This window comes from Sander lucioperca, chromosome 4 (genome assembly GCF_008315115.2).
Source record: "Sander lucioperca isolate FBNREF2018 chromosome 4, SLUC_FBN_1.2, whole genome shotgun sequence".
Classification (NCBI taxonomy): domain Eukaryota; kingdom Metazoa; phylum Chordata; class Actinopteri; order Perciformes; family Percidae; genus Sander; species Sander lucioperca.
The window spans coordinates 36833464-36857921 of record NC_050176.1 but is presented as its reverse complement, the minus strand read 5'-3'; the positions used below and the strand labels follow the sequence as shown (position 1 = coordinate 36857921).

General features: G+C 40.3%; 1 protein-coding gene and 1 long non-coding RNA gene across 3 annotated transcripts in view; one reads left to right on the top strand and one right to left on the bottom strand.

Moving 5' to 3' along the window:
• The window catches only part of wdr17 (WD repeat domain 17), a 184189-nt gene that overhangs the window by 7607 nt on the left and 152124 nt on the right, over positions 1 to 24458 (top strand). For both annotated transcript variants that reach the window (XM_031313083.2, XM_031313082.2), the window contains exons 2-4: positions 15498 to 15626; positions 20807 to 20990; positions 21095 to 21325. In XM_031313083.2, the coding sequence (XP_031168943.1) occupies positions 15504 to 15626; positions 20807 to 20990; positions 21095 to 21325 (538 nt within the window). In that variant the 5' untranslated portion in view covers positions 15498 to 15503. The remainder of the gene's footprint in view (positions 1 to 15497; positions 15627 to 20806; positions 20991 to 21094; positions 21326 to 24458) is intronic.
• LOC116059823 lies at positions 3638 to 17117 on the bottom strand. Its single transcript, XR_004107385.2, has 3 exons — positions 17106 to 17117; positions 7028 to 7029; positions 3638 to 3949 (listed from the first exon to the last, which is right to left on the bottom strand). It is a non-coding gene; the product is annotated as an uncharacterized LOC116059823 (long non-coding RNA).

Below are 24458 nucleotides of genomic sequence, written 5' to 3'. Positions count from 1 at the left end.
AACTTGAAAGTAAAGCATTCCTGGTGTTTTTTTCATATTGCAGTAGCCTGTTTACACTGATTAGTGATTATATACCGAACTAATCAAAGCTGATACTGTATGATAATAGATAAATGAGTCAGAATAACATATTGCATGCTTTAAATTCCTTATATATAGCTATAGTGTTCTGAGCAGCCTCATTATTACCACGAGAGACTTGAGACTTGACTTGGACTCTAGCTCAGAGACTTGTGAGCATCTCTGAGACTAATAGTGTTAGCCACGATGCTAACGGCATTAATAACTAAGCCAAACAGTGCTCTCACTAGTATTTTAGTGATTTATAAGCAACCTGTTTCTTGCAGATTGTCACGTTACTGAGAATACAGCCAGGGCTCTCAAGTCTCACGCATTCACTGTGAGACACACGCATTTCAACCAGTTCACACACTGACCTGCCACACCTTGTATTTTTCACGCTGATGAAGGCACAAACGCACTGAAAGCGATAATTGACGCGCCTCATTTGATGCTTCTATTGCGCACTGCAGGCATCAGATTAGAATAGCCAACATCCCAACACCTGCAGTATTTAAGAAAAGGTAGCTATTTAGGCAAAGGTAATATACTAACCCTATCATATTTGCATTAGACTTTTTCCCTTGACGGACAGAGTCATAAAACTTCCGTCATAGGCTATATGTTTTCGATGCTACTAATTTTAAGTATATATTTAGAATAGGTGACAGCACCAAAGAGAGGGACATAGCTTCACTAAGAATTTGTTTATTTTGCAAATGGCAATAAATCATTTTAATTATTTTGGTGTTATTGGAATAAATAACTCTTCAAAAAAGCTTTATAAAAAATCTAAACAAAAATCTACACACTAAACTGAAAAAGACTGTTGATGCAATTTTGTTAATTTTACAAGAAAACCACTGTTATTATTAGAAGAGGAGCCTACGATCAAAATAATGAAGTTACAGTTTAATGCAGGACACTTTTTTCATGTTGTGGTCAATTTAGAGATTTTGGTCTATTTTGCTTCCATGTCTTCTTTTACTCTAATGGAAATAAAACTTCCAAAATACACATTTAGACAGTATTTGTTTTAGGCTGAATCTGTAGATTTCTTCTAAATGAATCTACATATTTACTTACATACTTACATTTAAGGGGGGGAAACTCTTAACTCATTAACTGGGGAAGTTCTGTGCTGATATGTTTAGTTGTTTTGTTTATCCTGTTCACCTGCAGTACCTTCTCAAATGTATGCAAATTAGCACATTTTAAATAGTTAATGCCTAATTTGCATATCAATGTGGCAATTGTGATGACGTTATTAGACACAGATTTTAGGTCCATGATGCCTCAGCTAAACCTTAGCTAACTTATTAAATAAGCAGGGGCGGATCTACAGGGGGGCATGGGGGGGCAGCTGACCCCCCCACTGTAGGGCCTTGCCCCAGCTGCCCCTCTAACTCTGGTGTTCAAAAAACTGTACTTGTAAAAACAAACTGCCACTATGTCCACAAGCTTCTTAAAACATTGAAACAAACAATTAATTTATATTAATTAATAATAAATAATAATTGTAGATGTAATCTTAGCCCCCTGCCCCTTCAAATATTTAGCTACGTCCCTGCATCAAACGTGCAGAGTTCGCACAGTCTGGCTTGCACACGTCTGCTGCGGTGTGGTGGCCCTGCATCCCGGCAAAGACTGGAGCGACTGAGCTGCCCCCGAGCCTCTGAAGGTGAAGTCAGTTTCCCCAGGTGAAGTTTAAACACACGTTTAATTTAAAGTTAAATTTGTAATAAATGTAATGTATGCTAAAATCGAGTCACCATCAACAACAGTTCATCTATTACGTTAGCCAAAAGTGAAATCGCTCCCTCGTGATTTGTAAGAGCATTCTGCCCTTTGATTAGTTTTGATTTTAGTAAAGACAAGAACAGCATAACACAAAATATTACAAACTGGCATGTTTGAATTCATAACGTTTACAGAGGGTCGCCATTTCGGTGGCGTTACGTTACAACACACTACACAGTGCTTGCTGAGACCAACCATTTGTATGTGATTAGTTAAGGAGTACTATAAAATCCACTTCCTCTCACATATCATGGCAACAAGGCTGCACAAATTAAACCAGGTGACATCCTTTACTGTCAAACTGGGAAAACAACAAATACAACGGGATTAAGAAGGCTAGTCTAAACATAACTGTTGTGTGCATGTAATAAATCTCTTCTGATTTTATGTTTGTTAGGCTACTTATTACTTACTACTACTTATTATTAGCTACAGTATAATGTAATACAAGGATAACCAGAGCTTTTCACATCTTGACTTTTGCAGGCCAGAGTAGCTGGAGATATTAGCTGAAGCCTAAAAGTGGGGATATTGCCAGCCAAGAAAATTCTGAGTAGTGCACAGCAAGGTTATAATCGTTAAAAACTAGGTGGGAAAAAACATTGTCATAAACTGAAATAAAAATAAAAACGAGGCATTACAAAAAAACGATAACTAACTAAAACTGTAATGTCTGTTTGCAAAACTAACTAAAATAAAATAAAATAATTGAGTAAATGTCCTTAGTTTTCGTCTTTGTCAATGTCTTTCATAGAGCAAATAACGAAATTCTGACATTCCATGTCAAATTGAACACAACATAGTCTGTGCCCCTCGCCTCGTTGCCTGGCATCATAGCGGTACCGGAAGTCGGAAGAAAGCGGCAGAGACCTATTTGGTTATGACTGTGTCAGATAAAAGCAAGTGCCTTGCAGTGGAAGGTGGTAAAATATGTGGACAATTTATTAAAGGGAAAAATCCCACGAATTTTAAAGTACATTTGAGAAGCGTGCACAAGGAGGGTAACCTAGCTTACCTTAACAAGGTAAAGGAGAACGCAAAGCCCCCTTCCCCCAAAACAGAAGCTAACCCCGGTACAGGGCGTGGATGTATGGGTACAGGGCCAGGCAGCATGACGGAGACAACACTACAGGAAGACTTTCACCGGCGGCCCCATAGCTTCTGGTTAGTAAATACGCAGGAACACCAAAAGCAGGAGGAAACGTGGGTTAATATGTGTATTGATACTGGGATGTCTACACAACTGTGTGAGCCGATTGACTTCAAAAAGTTCGCCACTTTACTCGAACCAAAGTTCAAAACACCTGTTCATGTACAGTATGTTTTCTTTAGTCTATTGGCTATTTAGTTTTTTTCCTGGAACACGTCACTTACACATTTTGCACTTACTGCAGCGTCTTGTGTAGACTGTTTACATATTTGTGCTCATCATATGTACATTGTATGTACTGGTGTTATTGTTGAATACATTGTGAATACATATTTCTAAAATTATATGATGTTTTTGTTGAGTTATTATTACACAATACTTTTTCTGACCTTTTTGAATCTTGCCTCTGACAAATAACCCATATTACAAAAAGACTAAAACTAACATTAAAACTAATAAAAAAAAAGTATTTTCAAAAAAGTATTTTCAAAAAAATAAAACTAAACTAAACTAGCAAACCCGCTTTAAAAACTAATTAAAACTAAACTGAATTTGAAAACAAAAAGTCAAAACAAAATAAAAATAAAAACTAATGAAAAAAGCAAAACTATAATAACCTTGGTGCACAGGAGGAAAAGAAGGAGGGAAATGAAGAAGGAGAAGGCAGTAAACTGGAGAGACCAGGCGGGTTAGAGCAGGAGAAGACCAAAGAAGGAGATGCAGAAATAAGTGAAAGAGAAAAGGGAAAGGGAGAATTGACTGTGAGGGATGAAGAGGAGGCTGCAGATTCAGATAGGGGGACAGAGGCAGAGAGTGATCAGGAGGAGGTAGATGAAGATGACAGGGAGGAAGAGGCCTGCAGTTACCCCTGGACCATATGGTGTGTTTTTATTCTCCTTCCATATAAATTGCAGTACAGTAGCATAACATGTCATATAACTCAGTAAATTGACATGTTTTCAGTTTTTGGCTATTTCCATTCTGTTGTATATGTTATAGGGTTAGATATGTAAAGATTTACATATATACATATATTATCTAATTATGTTTTACAGTTTCTCTATCATAGCATTTGTTTGATCATAATTACTGATAAAATAAGACACATTCTGTTCTATTTTCTATTCTATTTGTCTGTATCAGTAAATATGATCAAGCTATTTAATTCAATTTCAGCTAAATTCAATTTTATTTATAGTATCAAATCGTAACAAGAGTTCACTCTTCTCAAGACACTTTACAGATAGAGTAGGTCTAGACCACACTCTATAATTTACAAAGACCCAACAATTCCCCCAAGAGCAAGCATTTGGTCTGACAGTGGCGAGGAAAAACTTCCTTTTGGGCAGAAACCTCAGACAGACCCAAGGCTCTTGGTGGAAGCCATATGCCGCTGCCGGTGGGCCAACATGCTTTTTGGGCCGACCGCCGACACTTTTTGTTTTTGTCCGGCCCATGTACTGGCCCATAAAGTGGTAGGCCTAGATCGGTGGCCCATTGTTTTTTCAATTGACACTGTGCTGCTGGCCCAAAACACTTCTAAAATATCACATAGGCTAGGTTTTTTTTTCCTGATAGACACAGCCCATGAAACACGTAGCTCAGCGGCCCATTGGTTGTTTTCTTAATTGACACTGGATTGGCCCAATCATATCTTTAAACAGCACCCTCTTTGGGATTTCTGCCTGCATGCAGTTTCAGTGTAGCCTGGATGCCAGCAGAACTTAGCCCCGCCCACAACATTCGAGGTCGGGAAGTTTGGTCTGGACTTGATCCGTTGTGGAGCAATTATGCTCGAACAAGAGCTGTTCGGACCAATCAAATTGTGAGGGCGGGCTTTATACGATGATGGACAGATACAGTAACGAACAGTAACGTCTCTCTCACACACACACACACACACACACAGCTTATAGTGTCGCTGCGACTCAGCTGTTCAAGTCACAGAGGCTGGTTTTAGAACGTAAGAGACTTTACCTGTTTCAACGGCCAATAGAGAAGTCAGCTGGTAAAGTCAGCTAAAAACTATAGAAATAAAATTATCAATAATCCATTTTATTTCTACGTTACAAACAGTTTTACGAAATGGCAGAGTTTTAGACGGAGCGGAGCCTCATCAACTGCCCGAAAGCATGGTAGCGTTATATGGTGGAGAGAGATAGAGAGAGACTGAAGAGAGAGAGCGCCCAGTGGCGTTAGAACAAAGCCGTGAATCAGAGAAATAAAACGTGTTTTCGCAGATTCATCACTAGAAATGCAACTGTAGCAAGCATGTCACTATCACTAACGTTATCCACACACACGAAACAAATTATATATCCCGCTTCAAAAATGTCTAAAAGTCGGGAGTTAGGACGGAAGTGCATTGTGCAAAGAGTGGTTGCTATGGAGACGAAACATAGTCCCGTCTGTTGACAGTTGAGTTGAATTCCGTTGCTCTGATTGGTTGTAGGTCTATCCACAGACCTACAGTCTGAGTGCAGAGGAATTTTCTTTCCCTGTTCGAGTGAAACACGCCCCATAATCACAGCCCAATGGAGCGGTTTCAGACTCACATTCTGACTAGAATCTGAGTATGATGATGTCAGGCTAGTTTCAGTGTGCATCTGCCAGGCTAGAATAGTGATAGAGATCATGGAGAAGAAACGCAAAGGAGCTGCAGAGAAGCTGCGTGGGAAAAAGAAACAGGCCTTTCAGGCAGATGCTGCCAAATGTGTCAAATTGACAGACATGTTTTCGGCAGTAGCAGGACCTTCATCAGCTCCCGTGGCTGATGATAGTGGTGGTGGTGTTGGCGGCAGTGGCATGCACAGTGAGGAGGAGACTCAGGAGGAGAGGGACAGAGATGAGGGAGTGAGTGTAGAACCTGCAGTAAGCAGAACTCCCCTTAAAACACTTTGCCCCTTGATAAAACTGAGCCAAAAACAAGTGGTGGACAAACTGTTGATGATAACACGACACAGTCCCTCCAGGATTTCGCGATGTCGCGATTGCGCCAATTCATGCAAATTCAACCAATCACTGTGAATTTGGTGCGACTCACAATTTTGACCAATCACTGCAACTTTTCCGCAAATTTGACAAATAACCTGAAGTTTCCTGTGACTTCAACCAATCCTAGCAGTCCCACGTGCATTCAAGCAGGAGTGAGAACGGGTTGATCATTTACTTGTTTCTGATATGAAGACGAGACGTGTGTGTGACTCGAACATCTCACATTTACCAGCAAAACGTACAGCGAAAGACCGTGCAAAACATTTCAGACCATCCTGCCAACCTGTATACATTTTAACATCAATGTATGCTGTAACGATTTTTCACTCTAAAGTCACTGAAAGCTGCTGCCGTTTCAATCCTGTCGGCTCTCTGCAGCGGGCGGGGCTGCACTGACGCACGCACACACAAACACACACACACACACACACACACACACACACACACACACACAGACACACACACAAACACACGGTGGATGCAGGAAAAACCGGAGATGAGATGTACACGATGACCTAAATTGAGGACAGCTATGCTCGTTATTTAAGTGCAATGATAAGTTAAAGTCCAATAAGTACTTTATCAAACCGTATGAATGTGTGTATGGAATGCCATTTTATTCAATATTAAATAAATGAATAAATACATAAATAAATGAATAAATACATAAAAACATGAATAAATAAATAAATATGCCTTTGAAATACATGAAATAAAGAAATGAGGCAACAAATACATAAATAATTAAATAAATGTAAATATCCATATATAAATGAATCGATTAGTTAAAAAGGTTTAAAGGTTTTACTTTTAATTATTTCATGGTACTTTTATTTCATAAGTCCATGTTTATTTATTTCAAGAGACTTTTATTTCATAAATCCACTTTTATTTATTTCCGTAGACTTTTATTTCCTAATGCCACATTTATTGATTTCCCTCTGTATTTATTTCCAGTTCTTCGTAAAACACATTATTAAAACACAATGTATTAGGTAGCTAAAAATGATGCCACATGTCTACCACTTCGAAAGATTGTTTAGATCCTGTAAAACTGCCGTTTCGGTACTCTATTAAAAATTCCAAAATAAAAAGACGTATTGTGGAAGGGAGGAGTTGTTTGTTTTGGTTGAATCTGTAGCTGTGTGTAGCCTACTGTCCTGAGCAACCAAAGCTGGAAGTACACATTGGGTTATGAAAACATTACACCTAATCAGTTTAAAACTCGGACCATCCGCTCGCCTTGTCTGGAACCTGTAAGGTAGGTCAGTGACTTTCCTTTTCTCAGTTTGGCTGGCTGTAGCAAAAAGTTAGCTTGGCAGTCAGTTTCAATGCGCTACTTGTGTTGGGCTAGTGTGGATCGTGTTGCTGTGCTGTGTGTCCGAACATCCCCCCCCTCCGGTCGTGGTGCTCCGTCAGTTGAGTGGTAGCTGGTGGTCTAGTTACCCCAGAATAGGTGACTGTGGGCTAGGTACAGAGCATCACGAACTGCCGGTCGTGTTGCTCCGTCAGGTCAGCGCTAGTTGGTGGTTCAGTTACCCCAGAACAGGTGACTGTGCCCCGGGTACAGAGCACCGCGAGCTGCCGGTCATGGTGCACTCTCACTTCACCAGCCTTTTTTTGCCCACGGCTCTGTTGTGAATGTGAGAGATAGCCACGCCCCCTGATTTGCATATAAGAACTGGAAATAAATAGAGCGGGAAATCAATAAATGTGGCATTAGGAAATAAAAGTCCACGGAAATAAATAAATGTGGATTTAAAAAATAAAAGGCTCTTGAAATAAATAAAGTGGACTTTTTTAATATATTTATTTAGCTAATTAATTTATTTATATATATGACTATTTACATTTATTTAATTATTTATGTATTTATTGCCTCATTTACTTATTTCATGATGTATTTCAAAGGCATATTTATTTATTTATTCATGTATTTATGTATTTATTCATTTATTTATGTATTAGTCATTTATTTAATATTGAATAAAACAGCATTCCATATGTGTGTCATCAACAAGCCACTGACACATATGTTCAAATTTGATTCATTCAATAAATTATTATTTTTAGCTTTCACTGTCTCCCGCAACTTCATTGCAACAAACATACAAAAGACACTGCAACTTTTATCGCATTTTTTTTACAAAAGCTCCCGCAAAATCAGGCATTTTGGGTCGCAACAATCTCAAAAAAAGGCCGCGAAATCCTGGAGGGACTGACAACCAGTGATGGGAGTAACGCGTTACAAAAGTAACGCAATTACAGTAATGTATTCCTTTTTGCTCCAACGCAAAAATTACTAATAATTAATTACTAATAAAATGTTGGTAATATTATACCCGTTACAATCTCAGTAACGCAAGTTACAAAGCATTTTAACCCAACATTTAGTGGCGTTTTTTTTTCTTTTAAGAATTCACCAACACCGCAAAACATTTCAGCACAGAAAAAAAGAGTCCGCGAGTGTTATTTCCTGTTGCTGGATTCAGTGGTTGAAATGACTGCAGAGATGGATACTGTTGGAGCTATTCATTGTTTTGTTATTATTGGAGTTATTCATTGTTTTGTTATATTTAATAGTTAAATATTTATTTATTTAATTTCTGTGTTTTGCCTTAATCATACAGCTACATAAGCTTGTTGATATCATTAGTATTTTATTTTGGTTAGCTTAAGTATCTGTTAGAGCTTTTGTTTTGAAAGTATCAAGCAGCCTTAGCCATAGGTGAAGTCTACATATATGGGTGGTCAGGTATGTGGGAGGTAGACACCGGGGAGGGCTGATGGTTTTTTACCAGAGCCTAGAGACTCCATTGCTCCTTTGTGTGTAATGTTTGTTTGCTGAGAAATTGGAGAAATAAACCTCACAAAATTGCCATCTCTGCTTGGACAATGAACATTTTTTACCTCTGCGTAAGATTCACTCCTTCGGTGCCTCAGTGGCTGTTTGACTTTGAGTTTTTAAGTTTGTTTTGTTCAATCTGAGGACAAATAGCCACTACAGATACATTTGCGACATGGACATTATTTTCCGGAGTTGTTTATGCTGCGTTGAAGCAAGCTGTCCCGTCACTGTTCCCGTGTTCAGAGCCAGAACCAGAGACTGTAGGCTAGGGACATCTGTGTCCTGTCAGTGCCGACAGCAATGGGCCCGAGCAACTGACAGATAACAACATGTCATAATATCATTACATTTTATCAGCGGTGGAAAGTAACTATACCGTAAGCTACTTTGATTCAATTGTAAGGTGGAGTATTTTCATTTTCTCCTACTTCTAGTCCACCACAATTCAGAGTCAAGTAGACTATTGTACGATTTACTTAACTATTTATTTTATAGCTTTAGTTACTTTGCAGATTCAGATTAATAATACAAAATAATATTAATAAATTGTGATGTATATAGTGGATAAAGATGAGACTTTATTGATCCCGTAGTGAAATTCACAAGCTACCTGCCAAGTCATACTTCCGCTTTTATTTTGGTGAAAGTAACACAAAAGTAACGCAAAAGTAGTGTAAAGCATTACAATTCAGAGACAGTAATATTATAATATATCACTCTCAAATGACAGTAACTAGTAATCAATAATGTATTTTGGGGGTGTCCGGATAGCTCAGTTGGTAGAGTGGGCACCCATATGGAGACCTTTACTCCTCAACGCAGAGGGCCCAGGTTTGACTCCGACCAGCGGCCCTTTGCATGTCATTTCCCCCTCTCTCCCCTTTCATTTCTTCAGCTGTCCTGTCAATAAAGGCCTAAAAATGCCCAAAAATTAATCTTAAAAAAATAATAATTGTTTTTTGAAAGTAACTTGCCCAACACTGATGAGTAGTATACCGTTTTATTGTATTAATAAATGGCACTTTTTTGAAGTATTTAATTTGTCAACTCTCACTGATTCTTGCTTATTCATTACATGGCATTAGTAGTTTTAAGGAGTAGGAGTTGTTATGCATATTCAGGAGCAGCGTTGTTATGCATATTCAGGAGCGCATGAGACTTTATTGATCCCGTAGTGAAATTCACAAGCTACCTGCCAAGTCATACTTCCGCTTTTATTTTGGTGAAAGTAACACAAAAGTAACGCAAAAGTAGTGTAAAGCATTACAATTCAGAGACAGTAATATTATAATATATCACTCTCAAATGACAGTAACTAGTAATCAATAATGTATTTTGGGGGTGTCCGGATAGCTCAGTTGGTAGAGTGGGCACCCATATGGAGACCTTTACTCCTCAACGCAGAGGGCCCAGGTTTGACTCCGACCAGCGGCCCTTTGCATGTCATTTCCCCCTCTCTCCCCTTTCATTTCTTCAGCTGTCCTGTCAATAAAGGCCTAAAAATGCCCAAAAATTAATCTTAAAAAAATAATAATTGTTTTTTGAAAGTAACTTGCCCAACACTGATGAGTAGTATACCGTTTTATTGTATTAATAAATGGCACTTTTTTGAAGTATTTAATTTGTCAACTCTCACTGATTCTTGCTTATTCATTACATGGCATTAGTAGTTTTAAGGAGTAGGAGTTGTTATGCATATTCAGGAGCGCAAGGATGGGTGGTATTTGTGATCTTATGTGGTGGGCCGGTCTGGGCCAAAATGCCAGTGCCGATTTTTGGTCCCAGTCCGTCCCTGGTTGGGACACAGAGATGGATACAGATATACAGATATAGAGAATTATGATTCATAATAATTATAGCAGTTGGTATGATGAACAGTGGCAATTATAGTAACACCAAAGATAATGGAACTATGACTAGAAATAATAGTTGTAGCAGTTCAGGGCCTAGCAGGTTGTTGCAGGGCATAGTAGGGCATAGCAGTGTGTTCACATATGGGGGTTCCCATGTACCGTCTTCCCCTACCACCCTGCCAAGATCTCTCACTACCCCTTTGCCACCCCATGTAAAATTTTCTAGATCCGCCACTGGTATTACCAAAGTCATTAGGATTTATTATCAGGGAATGTCCGCACAACATTTTATTGCTATCCATCTAATTGTTGTTGTTTAGCTAGCAAACTTATTTTTTCTCTTCAATAATTAATCATATCCTTCTAAAAATCCATATGCCTAAATGCAAAGTCCCCACTACAATGGACATTCTATGAGCACATTTACGGATGTGATTCAGGTATAAACAGAGACTGTTCAGTAAGAGAGGTGCCTGCAGAAATGAAGCAAAGCTAACCAAGATGTTCTGAAAAAAGGAAGAAACGGGAGGAAAGTAGGAAAAATTATGGGATGTCCAGAAAGGTCCACTTGTAGCATAACACGTTCCTTGATCAAAGTGCCAAGTGGTCATTACTGTGACAACTGCTGAAGGTAACAACCTTTTTCACGATGCCAGCTGGTACTGACAACAACAATAATGTTGTTAAAGAGCAGCAAAAAGCGCAAGCATGCTTGAGCTACCTGTTGCTGGTTGCTCAAGCTATGCTGATACAGATAAGATAGACTTTAGTATGACTATGATCTAAAGAAAAACTATGCCTCCCAGCCATACACAATGAAAAGAAAACAGAGACAAAGGAGAAGAGATAAACATGAAAATAAAAACATTCAAGGGAGAGAAAGAGAAAACAGGGATGAAGAGGAGAGGAAAAGGAAGACATGAAAATAAAAACTTTCAAAGGAGAGAAAGAAAACAGGGATGAAGAGGAGGAAAGGAAAAGAAAGATGGGGGAAAAAGAGAAATTGTAATAATTTTAACAGTGTATTTTGTTATTTTTGCAACTCCATAATTGACCTTCTATAGTCTTGTGTGGTATCTTCTCACTTTAGTATAACAAGATAGAAGACAGAGGCCCATCATCAACCTCTATCAGAGATTCTGCTGGAAAACCAAGGTAATTAATGACAACCAATGACATGGAAGATCTGTCATGTTAATGGGCAATGAAGTACATTCTTTTTGTACAGAGATCATATTGCTTATGAAAAGATTTTATAGTGAGTGCATTTGTTAAACTGTTAATATGTTTGCTGTGGTTTACAGATGCAGTTCTAGACATCATTGCTGTGTCAAAAGAAGAAGTTACAAGTAGGACTTTCTTAGATAAATAAGGATTGAAAAAGGTGGAGAACAACAGATGGGCAGGGCCCCATGCCTGTGTTCGCCTTGGGCCCCCAAATTACTAAATCTGCCACTGTTCTAACACACACACACACACACACACACACACACACACACACACACACACACACACACACACACACACACACACTTGGTACTACCTCTAATGCCCAACTGTATCTGCAACTACTAAAATATGTCATGACCAACTCAACCACGATATTTTGACCATCATCATCTTTAAAGGTGCCCTGCCACACGTATTTCATTACTTTGTGGTAATGTCTGAAGTTCTACGATGGACTCTGTAAAGAATTTTGTGGAAAGAATGCCTTGGTTACCTTGTTTCAAGCCACTCTAGTGTGGTATAGAAAGCCTGCAGGAAGACTCAGCTCGATTTGTGCCAGTTCTCAACGAGCTAAGCTGCTTGACTCTGATTGGCTAACAGCTAGCCAATGAGAGCCTGGCTATCAGCATCCTTTACCCAGCGCAACTGGGCGAGCTCATGAATAGTAATGAGCTCAGGCAACACCACGTCAGACTGACCAGCTTTTGTAATTGGCCTGATTTCTCTGCTTATTTCTTTTCAGTGGCTAGAGCTGACAGAGGAGGTAGCAGTTCATTTTCACATTTTTTAAATAGGACATACATAGAAGCTCAAAATCACATTGATACCCCTTTACTATGCAAATCTCACATTTTGAAACTGCCGCTGCAAACGGGCGAATCTGAACAAAGCTAAAAGTTGATGTAAGCATCTCAACTCCTAGTCTTTGTCACGCCCCAACATTTGCATAGGCTACACCACAGACCTGAGGTCAGCTTAGTCTTCTGAAGTCCGCTATTTAATTACTAAATTCTCTTCTGACACTTTTTTATGCGAGAAATCAACTAGCCTATGTAGAGGTCAAATATGGGCCGTTTTACGAAAATTGATGGCTAATTGCAAATTTTATAAATATACTCTAGTTATGCCGGCAGCTGGCAGCCAGCCAGCTCCGCGGAGCTCCGTGGAGCTCCGCAGAACCCCGAGCCCCGGTAGTCCAGTAACCGAGAAACGGTGACTTTCACTGGGTATGGAGGTTGCCGTTTTTTCGTTAGACTGTGTGGAGCTCCTAAAGTCCGACACGTCTTACCAAGTTTGCAATTAGCCATCAATTTTCGTAAAACGGCCCATATTTGAGCTTTATATAGTTGATTTCTCGCATAAAAAAGTCTCAGAAGTGAATTTAATAACGAAATAGCAGACAAACAATGTATAACTTTGCAGTGTCTGAAATATGAGACCTGCTGTCTAGTCTCCAATGGATGTGTATGTGGTTCGCTCAAACCAATCAGCGCGCAGCTCATCTAAATATTCATGAGCATACCATATTTGGAAGAAAAGCTCTTGTTACAAATAGGGCCATATTCACAGGGTAGTTAAGGACCAAGGGGGTAAGCTTCTCCTCGGACCGCGAACCTCCTATGGCGCCATTTTGATGCTAATAAGCCATCACCTCCCGTTAGCATTCCATTGACTGCCATTCATTTTGGCGCCACTTTGACAGCGAATAACTTTACATCTGAAGCGTTTAAAGACTCTATTTGTCCATTGTTTATTTCTAAAGAAACACGACAATGTATAAAAGGAGAAGCGCGCAGGCAGTTTTGTCTCACATTAGCTGTTTAAGTGTAATTACTAATGTTAACTAGCATTTTTAGTTAGCAATAATTAGCCTGTGCCTATGTTATCTCCTTACATATACCTACGCTCTCCGTCTCTGCAATATTCGGAATGATTGAGATTTCTCTTGGCACAGCTACCAGAAGACTTACAACTTTCAGACACGTTGCTCATGGCACATTTACATCGTCTCTCTCAGTTGGAGGCTGCGCATCAGCCATCACTGGAAAAGTGCTTCTAATGGCCTTCACTGGTCTCCGTCCAGAGCAACGGGATCTGTTGGTCCATTTTATATACTGTCTATGTTAAGGACCAATAAATTAGCATTCGAGCAATTTTCAGCCCAACCAATGTTACATACCCTATTGGAACAATGTGAAATACCCTATATAATCATTCTATCACCCCTTTAAAACAGCAGTCAGAGCAATTTCATACTCAGGTTAAATGCTGCTGTCCATGGTGAATGGACAAATTGTATTTAAAGAAACTTGTCTAATTTAACCTTCAGTACAATAGGAACACAACATAATGAAAAAATTAGTAGTAGAAATATTTATTGATATTCTTAGAATCATCACACAATTTATTGCAAAGATATAGCTTAATATACTCTCTTCAGCCTCAAATCAAGTGATGACAATTCCTAAAAACTTCCTATATAGAAACGATATTAATATAATACAGGTGTTGACACAGCATTATCAAGTTAACACAACGTCTCTTGGACACCATAACTAAATTATCTAGCAGAGAAGAGGAACTAAATCCTACCCTACAAAAAAGGAAAAATAACAGTGGCTTTTGCACATTCGGAAATTAACATAACATAAACCAGGTAGAGGTTTCAAAGACATTAGCTTGTTGACAAACATAGGTACATTTTAATTATGGGATGTCCAGAAGGGTCCACTTGTAGCATAACAAAAAAATGTTTTTGTAGCATAACAAAACATTTTTTTTTTTTTATAAAAGTCAAAAAAATTAAATGGATTTAACAAATATACCAAGTACGCCAGACAGGTCACAGTTCTTGCTGCAGGTTCATAGACTTATGCTGCTCTTACATTTCTGTGGGTGGGTAGGAGATACTAATCTATTATCATTTCTAAGAGCATCTTTAGTGAAGATGCGTTTCAGAAACACCCTGCAGATACAAAGGAATTGGTTAAACAAAGATCCTTTTGTGGATTACTAATACATAAGAAAAAGAGTCTTTTCTTGGTTTGAGGATGTAGTTGCTACAATGCGTACAGTCCCACCATTCAGACATACTGTATGTTGAGTCACTAGTCAGTTCCTCACAGGAACAGTATTCACTCAGTGAATACGCAGTAGTTTTAGCCAATCACAGCACAGATTAATTTAATCCTCTCTACATGTCTCTGTCTCTTTAATCATCTTATCTTCTTCAACCTGTGGATCTACCTAGTATGTAAGCATGTTGTGTTACTCTGGTATTAATAGAACTGTATACTGTAGTTCCATCGATCCATAAGAAAGGAAGTTCAGTTATTAGTAATAAGTTATTTGCAAAACAATTGCTTACTACTGCCATTCATTTATACATTTACATCTGAGATCAATGCTTGTTTGTCTACAAAGTTGTAGCCACCTAATGAACATTAAACAGAATATATTAATACACAGAACATATAAAGCTGTGCAAAAGATTAATCTTTGGATTTGTAAAATTTCCTAAATATAACATAATTAGCGTCTGCATGTGTTTGTGTGTCTCTAGGTGATAATGGCCAAGGTGAAGCAGGTGGGCTTGCTGGCAGCAGGCTGTCAGCCCTGGAATAAAGATGTGTGTGCTGCTAGTGGAGACCGCTTTGCCTACTGTGCTACTTTGGCTATATATATCTACCAGGTGAACTACTGTGTATTTATGTTCATGAGGGTGGTGAATGTTTGAAATCTAAGATGGCATTATGTGCTGCTCACCTGCTCTAGCAGCTCTCACATACTTTGTTATTTTACTGTAGGGGCCAAAATCTTCTATCACGGTATATAAAATGTTATACCACGGTAGCGACAATACAGTCATTTTTCTGTAAATTCAATTTAGAAGTGGTTTAAAATAACGATACTGTACTATTTGATTATTTTCTTCTTTTATTTGAAACTTCCATACACAAAACTGCCTCACATGAGACAAGTTGAATTAAAATACAAAAGACAAAAGAGAAAAAAAAAAATTTTTTTTTAAGGTTAACAGGTGCAAATAAATAGCCAGTCAATGCAATATAAAATCACACACATTTGTATTTTAGACTATACTAAAAGAAAAAAGTCACTGTCTATGAATTGTTGACCTAATAGGGTACAGATTAGGGGTGGGACAAAATATTGATACAAAAATATATCGTTGTCCTTCTTTGTGCGATACGAGAATCGATACACTGGTGCAAAATATCGATATTTTAATTAATAAAATAAGGCGCTAGATTTCGCTGCTCCTAACATCGCTCCTTCATGGCTCCTTGAGTTGGCGCTCAACACATGAATGAGGGAAACTTACACATAAGTTAACTAGCCATTTTTTTTTTTAAAAGCACAAAATGGCAGCTGCAGACTGTTACGTCCCGGTGTTCGAATCCTCTACAGTGAAATACAGTCACACTTTACACCATTTAATGTTAGCTGTCAGCATTTTAACCATGTTTAATCCAGCTACTAGCTAATGGTAGGCTAACGTTACCTGTGTAGTGTAGCGTCATGTGCAGCGATGCTTCTGTTGCCTGTACGTCCGTTTCGGAGCATCAGAGAGAAGCGCAGGCATTTTATTGGCACCGAAATGAGGCACCGAAATCGTCGTTTAGGCACCGGTGCCATATTAGCACCTGGTTTCGGTACCCAACCCTACCCGCAACAGCAGAGGCCCGTTATAGAGACAGTTCATTTACATTCTCCAGCTCTAAGAAAGCAAAAAGAAAAGCATCAGAACAACAAAAAGGATCATCAACAAGAACAAAAATCACCAAAGCTTCAGCAATACATCAGTTCCAGCAGCCTACACCACCAAGACCATTCGACCACATCCTGGCATCCAACACCAGCCAGCCTAATCAGGGACACCGGGATGCTGCTGCCCACTTCTAACAACTACAGCCCCAACAGGGGCACGCAGCCCCGGTATGCCAGCAAATGGCAACAAAGAATAAGAGCTCCCACTGTGATTATAACTGAACCCTATTTGATCCAAACCACAGATACTGCCCTCTGCTGATTTATACGGAGGGTAACACTCACCGCAGATACAATTATATATACAGTTTCAAATAAATAAATAAATACCAAAGCGTTGGTGACTATTTTGACAATGTTACAGTAAAACGAGAAGTTTTACTGATGTGTTTTCCTATTGAGCTGCATTCAATGTCTTCGGAAAAGTCAGAAATTCTAGTTTCTACCAAGCATGTCATAGCTGGGGTCCGTTTCAGAAAGCAGGTTTAGTGAAAACTCTGAGTTTTTTAACCCTTAGATGAGGGAAACTCTGCGTTTTCTGTTTCAGAAAGGGAGGTTAATCAAACCTGAGAGAGAGGGGTAACTCCAACCCGTTTCATAAAGAGAGGTAACAACCTCAGAGTCAGTTACTATGGTAACTGAGACTGCTCCCTGGTCGGGAGCAGGTTTTCTTCAATAAACCTTGAGTTTCTCTCAGTCTCCTCCCTCTGACACAGCGCTCTTTCATTTCCTCATTCATTCATTCAGTCTGTATCAGGTGCATTTTAGCACAGTTTGTTATCTGCATGAATAAAAAAACAGGGTTGGTTTATTAACTGTGTTAGGCAGACTATAAAACGTTTTTTTTTCACAACACATGGCATTTCCTTTTGTCGACGATCCCGTTGATGAAGAAGCTGTATTACTTTGCAGGGATTTAAACATACATCGGGAGATGATATTGAGGCCCTGACTATAGATACATTTTCATTTCCAGATACTAGCCTACCTATTTGAGCGGTATCGATTTTCTTCCCAGTCTATCAGTTATGTAGCCTACATAACCTTATCCATCCTCATATCACGAACGTCACCCATCGTGGACATGCTCTTACATCCCAGCAGATTCTTTGTGTCACATTATGTTTTTTTTGCAAACTCCAGTTTTCTTTACAACATTGGTGATGCGGAGCATATTATTAAAGCCACTGTATAGCAAAGCCCCGTCAGAAGAATGTGACTTGCTCTGCAACGTTTTTTAAACGTTTTTGTAGTGTTCCCTGGACACAAACCAGTAAAAAGGAGTTCCACAGGATTGCAGGTGAATGATGTAAACCCTTTGAAATAAAACATTATGAATTATAATTATGTTAATGGTGGTGCTGCAGCCTCAGAATGGGATTAGTAGGCCTAGGACTTTTTCGCCCACAGTATTGCACCTAAATGAAATACATTATAGGTTCAATACCATTTCACCAGTACACTATATTGGAACTTACGCATTTACTCTTGCAGCAATTTTCTCCCACGCAAATTCTCTCTCTTTTGCAGCACCCACTGTGTTGCTTTTTTAACGAAATATTTGTTCAAACTCGCTGTATGTGCAAATGAGTATTTCCGCCGACCAGTTTGTTTGTGGTTGTTACCATGGTGAATCATAGTATCATTGCTCCATTCATGCTGCCTTTTTATAGTGGTGGTGCACGTGCTTAACTCTGAGTGAACCTACTCTGAGTTGATTGAGTTCAGAGTTAGACTCAGAGTTTGTTAAACGTCCTTCCAAAAACAGGCCCCAGATGACAAGAAATTATCCAGATCTTTCGATCACAACTTGCTCTTATGTTTATAGAGTTTATATTTGTTCAACTTTATTGTTAAAATACTTTATGTCTTATACATAGGTATACATAGGTATGAAACATAAATCGCAAAGACCAGTTTAGCAGGGAAATCTAGCACCGCTATGCCAGCGTCTCCCACCAGCAACTGCAGCAGACGTCCCTTGGCTTCCAGCACTGTGATGCTAGTGCCCTTGTCGTATATGCCCTCATCTAGCAACCGCAGCAGCTCTCTTTAGCCAGGACTCCTGGCACCTGATGCCAGCGCCTGCTGCCTAACTTCAGCAAAAACAGCAGCTCACTCTAGTAGGTGCTCCTGGTATGCCAGCACTCTTGCCACCTACTTCCAGTAACTGCTGCCGCTCTCTCTGGCCGGGGCTCTAGGCGCTTAGATACCAGCGCCTGCCACCTACCTCCAGTAACAACAGCAGCTCACTCCATCAAGTGTTGCTGGCACTGGGATGCCAGTCCCATGCACTTACTTCCAGTTACCACTAGGGCTGGGCATTGTGCATTGTGTGTCTCTACGACAGCCAATTAGCAGCATTGTTAAATCTTTGTAGAAACATGCTCCATGCCTATTGGCTCACTGATGATTTGAGATTTACTCCTTAGTTATTGAAATTTGGTATTAAATGACGAGGCGATTTAATACTAATTAGGCAATTCTGTCTGTGCCTAAAAAGTATTGAATTCGTTACCCAGGTCTAGTTACCATAGCAGGGTTCCTGGCACCGGGATGCCAATGCCCCACTGTGCTTACTTTCAATAACAACCGCTGTTCACTCTTGCCAGGGCCCATGGCACCAGGATGCCAGTGCCCACAGGCACTTACTTTTACATTTACTTACCACAGCAGTTCGATCTAGCCGGGGCTCTTGGCAATGGGATGCCAGCGTCCCCTCGCACTTATTTTTAGTACTGACACCACTTCTGCCTAGCCAGGGCTCCTGGCACTGGGATGCCAGTGCCCACAGGCCACACACTTCCAGAAACCGAAGCAGTTCGCTCTAGCACGGGCCCCTGGCACTGGGATGCCAGTGCCCCCAGGCCATACACTTCCAGCAACCGAAGCAGCTTACTTGAGCCGGTGCTCCTGCAACCTCAACAATTCCCTCTAGCCAGGGCTCCCGGCACTAGGATGCCAGCGCCCCTCACGTCACGTACTTGCTCTGTCTGTCTGCCAGGACGCTGCCTCTGCCCCGTCTAATTACTAATTACTTCAACCATGCAGGTTGAAACCCAGTGCCGCTTCCTTCATGTCTGCTTGGCACGCTCTTACAACCCTCACTTCGCAAATCTCATCAAGTCTCAGCCTTTGCTGCATCTGGAACGCAACAACCTTTTACATGATGAACAAACTTGCTCACCACACAACATCCATCTGCACACAAATGCAGCTCATTCTGCTGGTTTTGGGAGCTTCTACATGGAAGATGGTTTGCAGCAGAATGACCCCTTGACCTCACAAGTTCAGAAGCTCGTCCCTTCCTACAGTCACTCACCCAACACCAGTTCCTCCATATTTTGCACTGATGTTCAACTTGTAAATCTTGCCTTAACACCCTGATATTTGACTCCCTGAGCTACTAACAGCCTATCACCCTTAATCCTCTTGCCGATCAGCTTGAAAGGGTTCCCTACCGAAGCCACCCCATAACGCAGTCAACGTCAAGTTAACTGAGGACTACAAGCGACTTCACGTCTCGCATACCAGCGACTTCATGCCTCGCATCCCAATCATGTTTCATTATTAAATTGTTCAAATGTATCTGGTTGAGGGTGTGGTCCTTGCTAGTGAATTCATAGTTAGACTGATATTGTGATGTATCATTAAGGGATTGTCTAGCAATTTGTTATATTCTATTGATATTGATCTTTGAAGAACTGCTGTATTGTGATAACGGTATCGTGAGCCATGTATCGTTTATCGTATCGTGAGGTACCCTGTGATTCCCACCCCTAGAACAGATACACAGTATCCATAGGCAATAAACCAAAATACATACATACATTCTGGGTGCTGCAAAACCCATGAAACATAATTACACATAGAGTGGTGTATTCAAATCTTCAGACAGAATTATTTAAAGCATTCAAACCAAATATACTGCAACCCATTTAACCATGTGATTTTTCTCTTTTTGTTTGAAGTGCCTACAGTTAAGGACAGAACTGAATCACTAAACTGAACCTTCAAAATAAGGATAAAATCTGCTTTCCCCCTCTTTAATTCCTTGTCATTAACTCTGTCTCCTTGTTGTAGTTGGACCAGCAGTACAATGAATTTAAGTTGAGGTCCATCATGTCAGAGCACAAGAAGACCATAACAGCCATCAGTTGGTGTCCTGACAACCCTGATCTGTTTGCATCAGCCTCTGCTGATAACCTGCTCATCGTATGGAACGTGTCAGAACAAAAGGCTGTAGCAAGACTGGACAGTACTAAAGGTTGATGGATAATCTACACCAGATTTTTTGGCACACTGGAGTGTAAGAGTACTGCAATGCCCTCCCCTCCATAAAGTATTACAGTGTCTCCTTTTCTTTTACAGGTGTCCCTGCATCAGTAAGTTGGTGCTGGAACTTCACTGACGGAGTGGCGTTTGTCTCCCAACGTGGTCCACTATATATCTGGGTATATGGAGGTCTTGACCCCGGGGTCACAATACATAAAGAAGCCCACTCCTTCCTTTCTGATATCTGTCTCTTCAGATGGCATCCCACCAAGAAGGGCAAACTGGTGTTTGGACACACCGACGGTAGTTTGTCTGTTTTTCAGCCAGGTACCGATGTTTTCCTCAACTTATTACAATTTAGATTAAAACACATTCTTACGCATGCAGTAAATGCCATTTTTTGTGTGTTCCAGGCAATGATGAGTTTCAATAACAACTGATAAAATGTAAATATTTTTAGGGCCCGAGCACCGACAGCGGCGAAGGCCCTATTGAAACTGAAGGAATTATTATTCTTCCGGCAAATTAATCGCCTTTTTGAGGGGCTTAACATACTCCAAAACCCACCAAAATTGGCGGTCGCATCAAGCCGGGTGAAAATGTATGTATTTTAAGGGTTTCGGGAATTGGCACACAAAAATGGCTCGCTAGTGCCCCCTACAAAACTTAAAAAATTGAGCCCCTGCAGTAGGTTTAATGTAGACTAACGAAACGTGGTACACATATGTAGACGTAGATATGTAGATGTCAAGACGTACAAAAACGATCATTGGAGCAATACCCTAAACCCAACAGGAAGTCCGCCATTTCCACGTTGTACTTTAATGAACTCCTCCTAGCGATTCCATCCGATCAACTTCAAATTTGGTCTGTGCCATCTTAAGACGTTAAAGATGAAAAGTTATTAAAAGAAAAACTTTTCATCATAGGGCATGGCCATGCGGGGTGGCCATTTTGTGCGTTTCGCCATCGAAATAGGAAGTGGGTGTAACTTGAGTGTACATTGTCCAATTGGCTCGAAACTTTTCAGGATTCATAAGAGTCCAACCCTTAGAACATCTAAAGGTCGATATTGGCTCAAAGTCATAGCGCCCCCTAGTGGCAACAGGAAGTAGACCTAAAAGTCATGATGCTATACTTTAACGAACTCCTCCTAGAGATTTCATCTGATGGACTTCAAATTTGGTCTGTACCGGGGCGGCCTCTAGCTCACCCAGTAAGAGCGTTCGCCCCATGTTGGCTGAGTCCTGCAGCGGTGTGGGTTCGAATCCGACCTGCTGCCTTTGCTGCGTGTCATCCCCCAGCTCTCTCCCCCATTCATGTCTATCCAGTCACTATATAACAATAGGAAAAACGCCCAAAAAATAATCTTTAAAAATTTGCTGTACCATCTCAACACCTTAAAGATGAAAAGTTATTAAAAGAAAACTTTTTGTCAAACGGTGTGGGCATGGCGGCCATTTTGAGCATTTATCGATGAATGAAGAAGTTGTTATAACTTTAGTATACATTGTCCAATTTGGCCAAAATTTCTCAAAATTGACAAGAGTCCAGGCCTGAAGAAAGTTTCAGGCCAAAATTGACTTTTGGTCATAGCGCCCCCCGCTGGCAACAGGAAATCCGCCTTAAATGACAAACATCATCCAATTTACATGAAACTTATAATGTGTGGTCTACATGTGATACTGAGCCGCCCCCTATACTTTAACCACGCCCACTTACTCAGGACACGCCCCCTTTCATAACATTTGAACCGTTTAAGGTAGAGTCTTGTGTGAGGTATCATTGAACTCAGCAGAGAGTTCCTTATTAATTGGTGATGGTTTGGCTCGCCCCCCTATGCTTAAGCCACACCCCCTTTCATAACTGGTGACCCGTTTAAGGTAGAGTCTTATGTGAGGTATCAATGAACTCAGCAGAGACTTCCTTTTTTATTGGTAAAGGTTTGCCCCGACCCCTATGCTTTGGCCACGCCCCCTTTCACAGCTAATGAACTGTATGACGTAGAGTCTTGTGTGAGGTATCATTGAACTCAGCAGGGATTTCCCTTTTCATTGGTGACGATTTGCAGTGTCTGAGTGCCGCGCAAATGCACGGACGCAAGGAGTGGCTTCCGCCAGTAACCCCGACGCGCGCAGAGCCGCGAGGGCCTGTCCAATGCTGCTTGCAGCTTTAATTTAATATTGTATTTGAAGACATTTTATTTCCACAACTTTTTTAAAAGTGCATTCATAAACGATTCTTTGCAACAGCAAATAATTTCCAACTTCATGCAGGCCTAATTGAGGCTACTTTTAAAATCACTGAACATCAGTGGGCCTATCCACAAGTCAACAAAACATGCTTACATTACAACATGTGTAAATGTTGGTTAGATGGCACCAATATTTGGCCTAGTCATAACTGGGCTGACAACCCAAAGGCCAAGGTTTTGTTTCCAGATTTGTGTGGCGACTTATGATGCGGGGGTAAACACTTCATTTCATGCACTCTGGTGAATTTATATGCATCTATTTCTACCTTTTTCTGAATCAATATGCTGGAAATATCTTTATGTAAAGGGAAACAGATTACAATCCAAATATAAAGTATAAAGAGTAAGGCTCTCACGCATTCTGTATTGCTTTCAACTATTTATTCTCCTTTGGATCGACTTTTCTAATTATATCTGAGTCAGCACACATGTAGCCTAGGTATAATTTACTCTTTCCTCCTCTTTTGCATCTTTTGTTGGGGAAGTAACCTCCGTAAATGTGCATATGACAATTGCTCTGCTGATACGGTAGATCTCTGACCTTCTTACAGGCACAGAGCCCCGTTTGGGTCTCTGGTCTCTGAATGAGACAAAGTTTAGGGAAGTGGCTGTACGCTGCTCTACATCGGAGGTGGAAAACCGAAACTACGGCAGAAATACACAGAGCACAAACGCGACACATCTGCCGCAGCAATAGCCCCAGCAATATCAGCTGACGCCGCATCAGTCAGTGGGAACAATGATGCCGCGCTTTTGATGCGCAGAGGTGTTCGATGCGGGGCTGCACTGCAGAGAGAAATAAACGCAAGTCGTCCTCCACCTGCAGCCTTGATCTGTATTTTTTAATCAGGGTCAGTGCGGAAAACCCACACTCACACAAGTAGGTGGAGGTGAAGGGGATTAGAACTTTCATAGCCTTAGTGGAGATCTGGGGGAACTCGCTCTCCACAGACAACCATAAACACGTGATCGGCATTTCTCAGGTGCAACCTCGGACCCCGACCAGGTGAAACCCATTGACATATATAAAATGGACCATCAGATCCCGTTGCTCTGGACGGAGACCAGTGAAGGCCATTAGAAGCACTTTTCCGGTGATGGCTAGCGTTACTTTTTTTTTATTTTATTTTTTTTATTGCAAATAGAGAGTACAAATCATATGTGAATAGTCAAAACATACATAACATACAACAATAAGAAAATAAA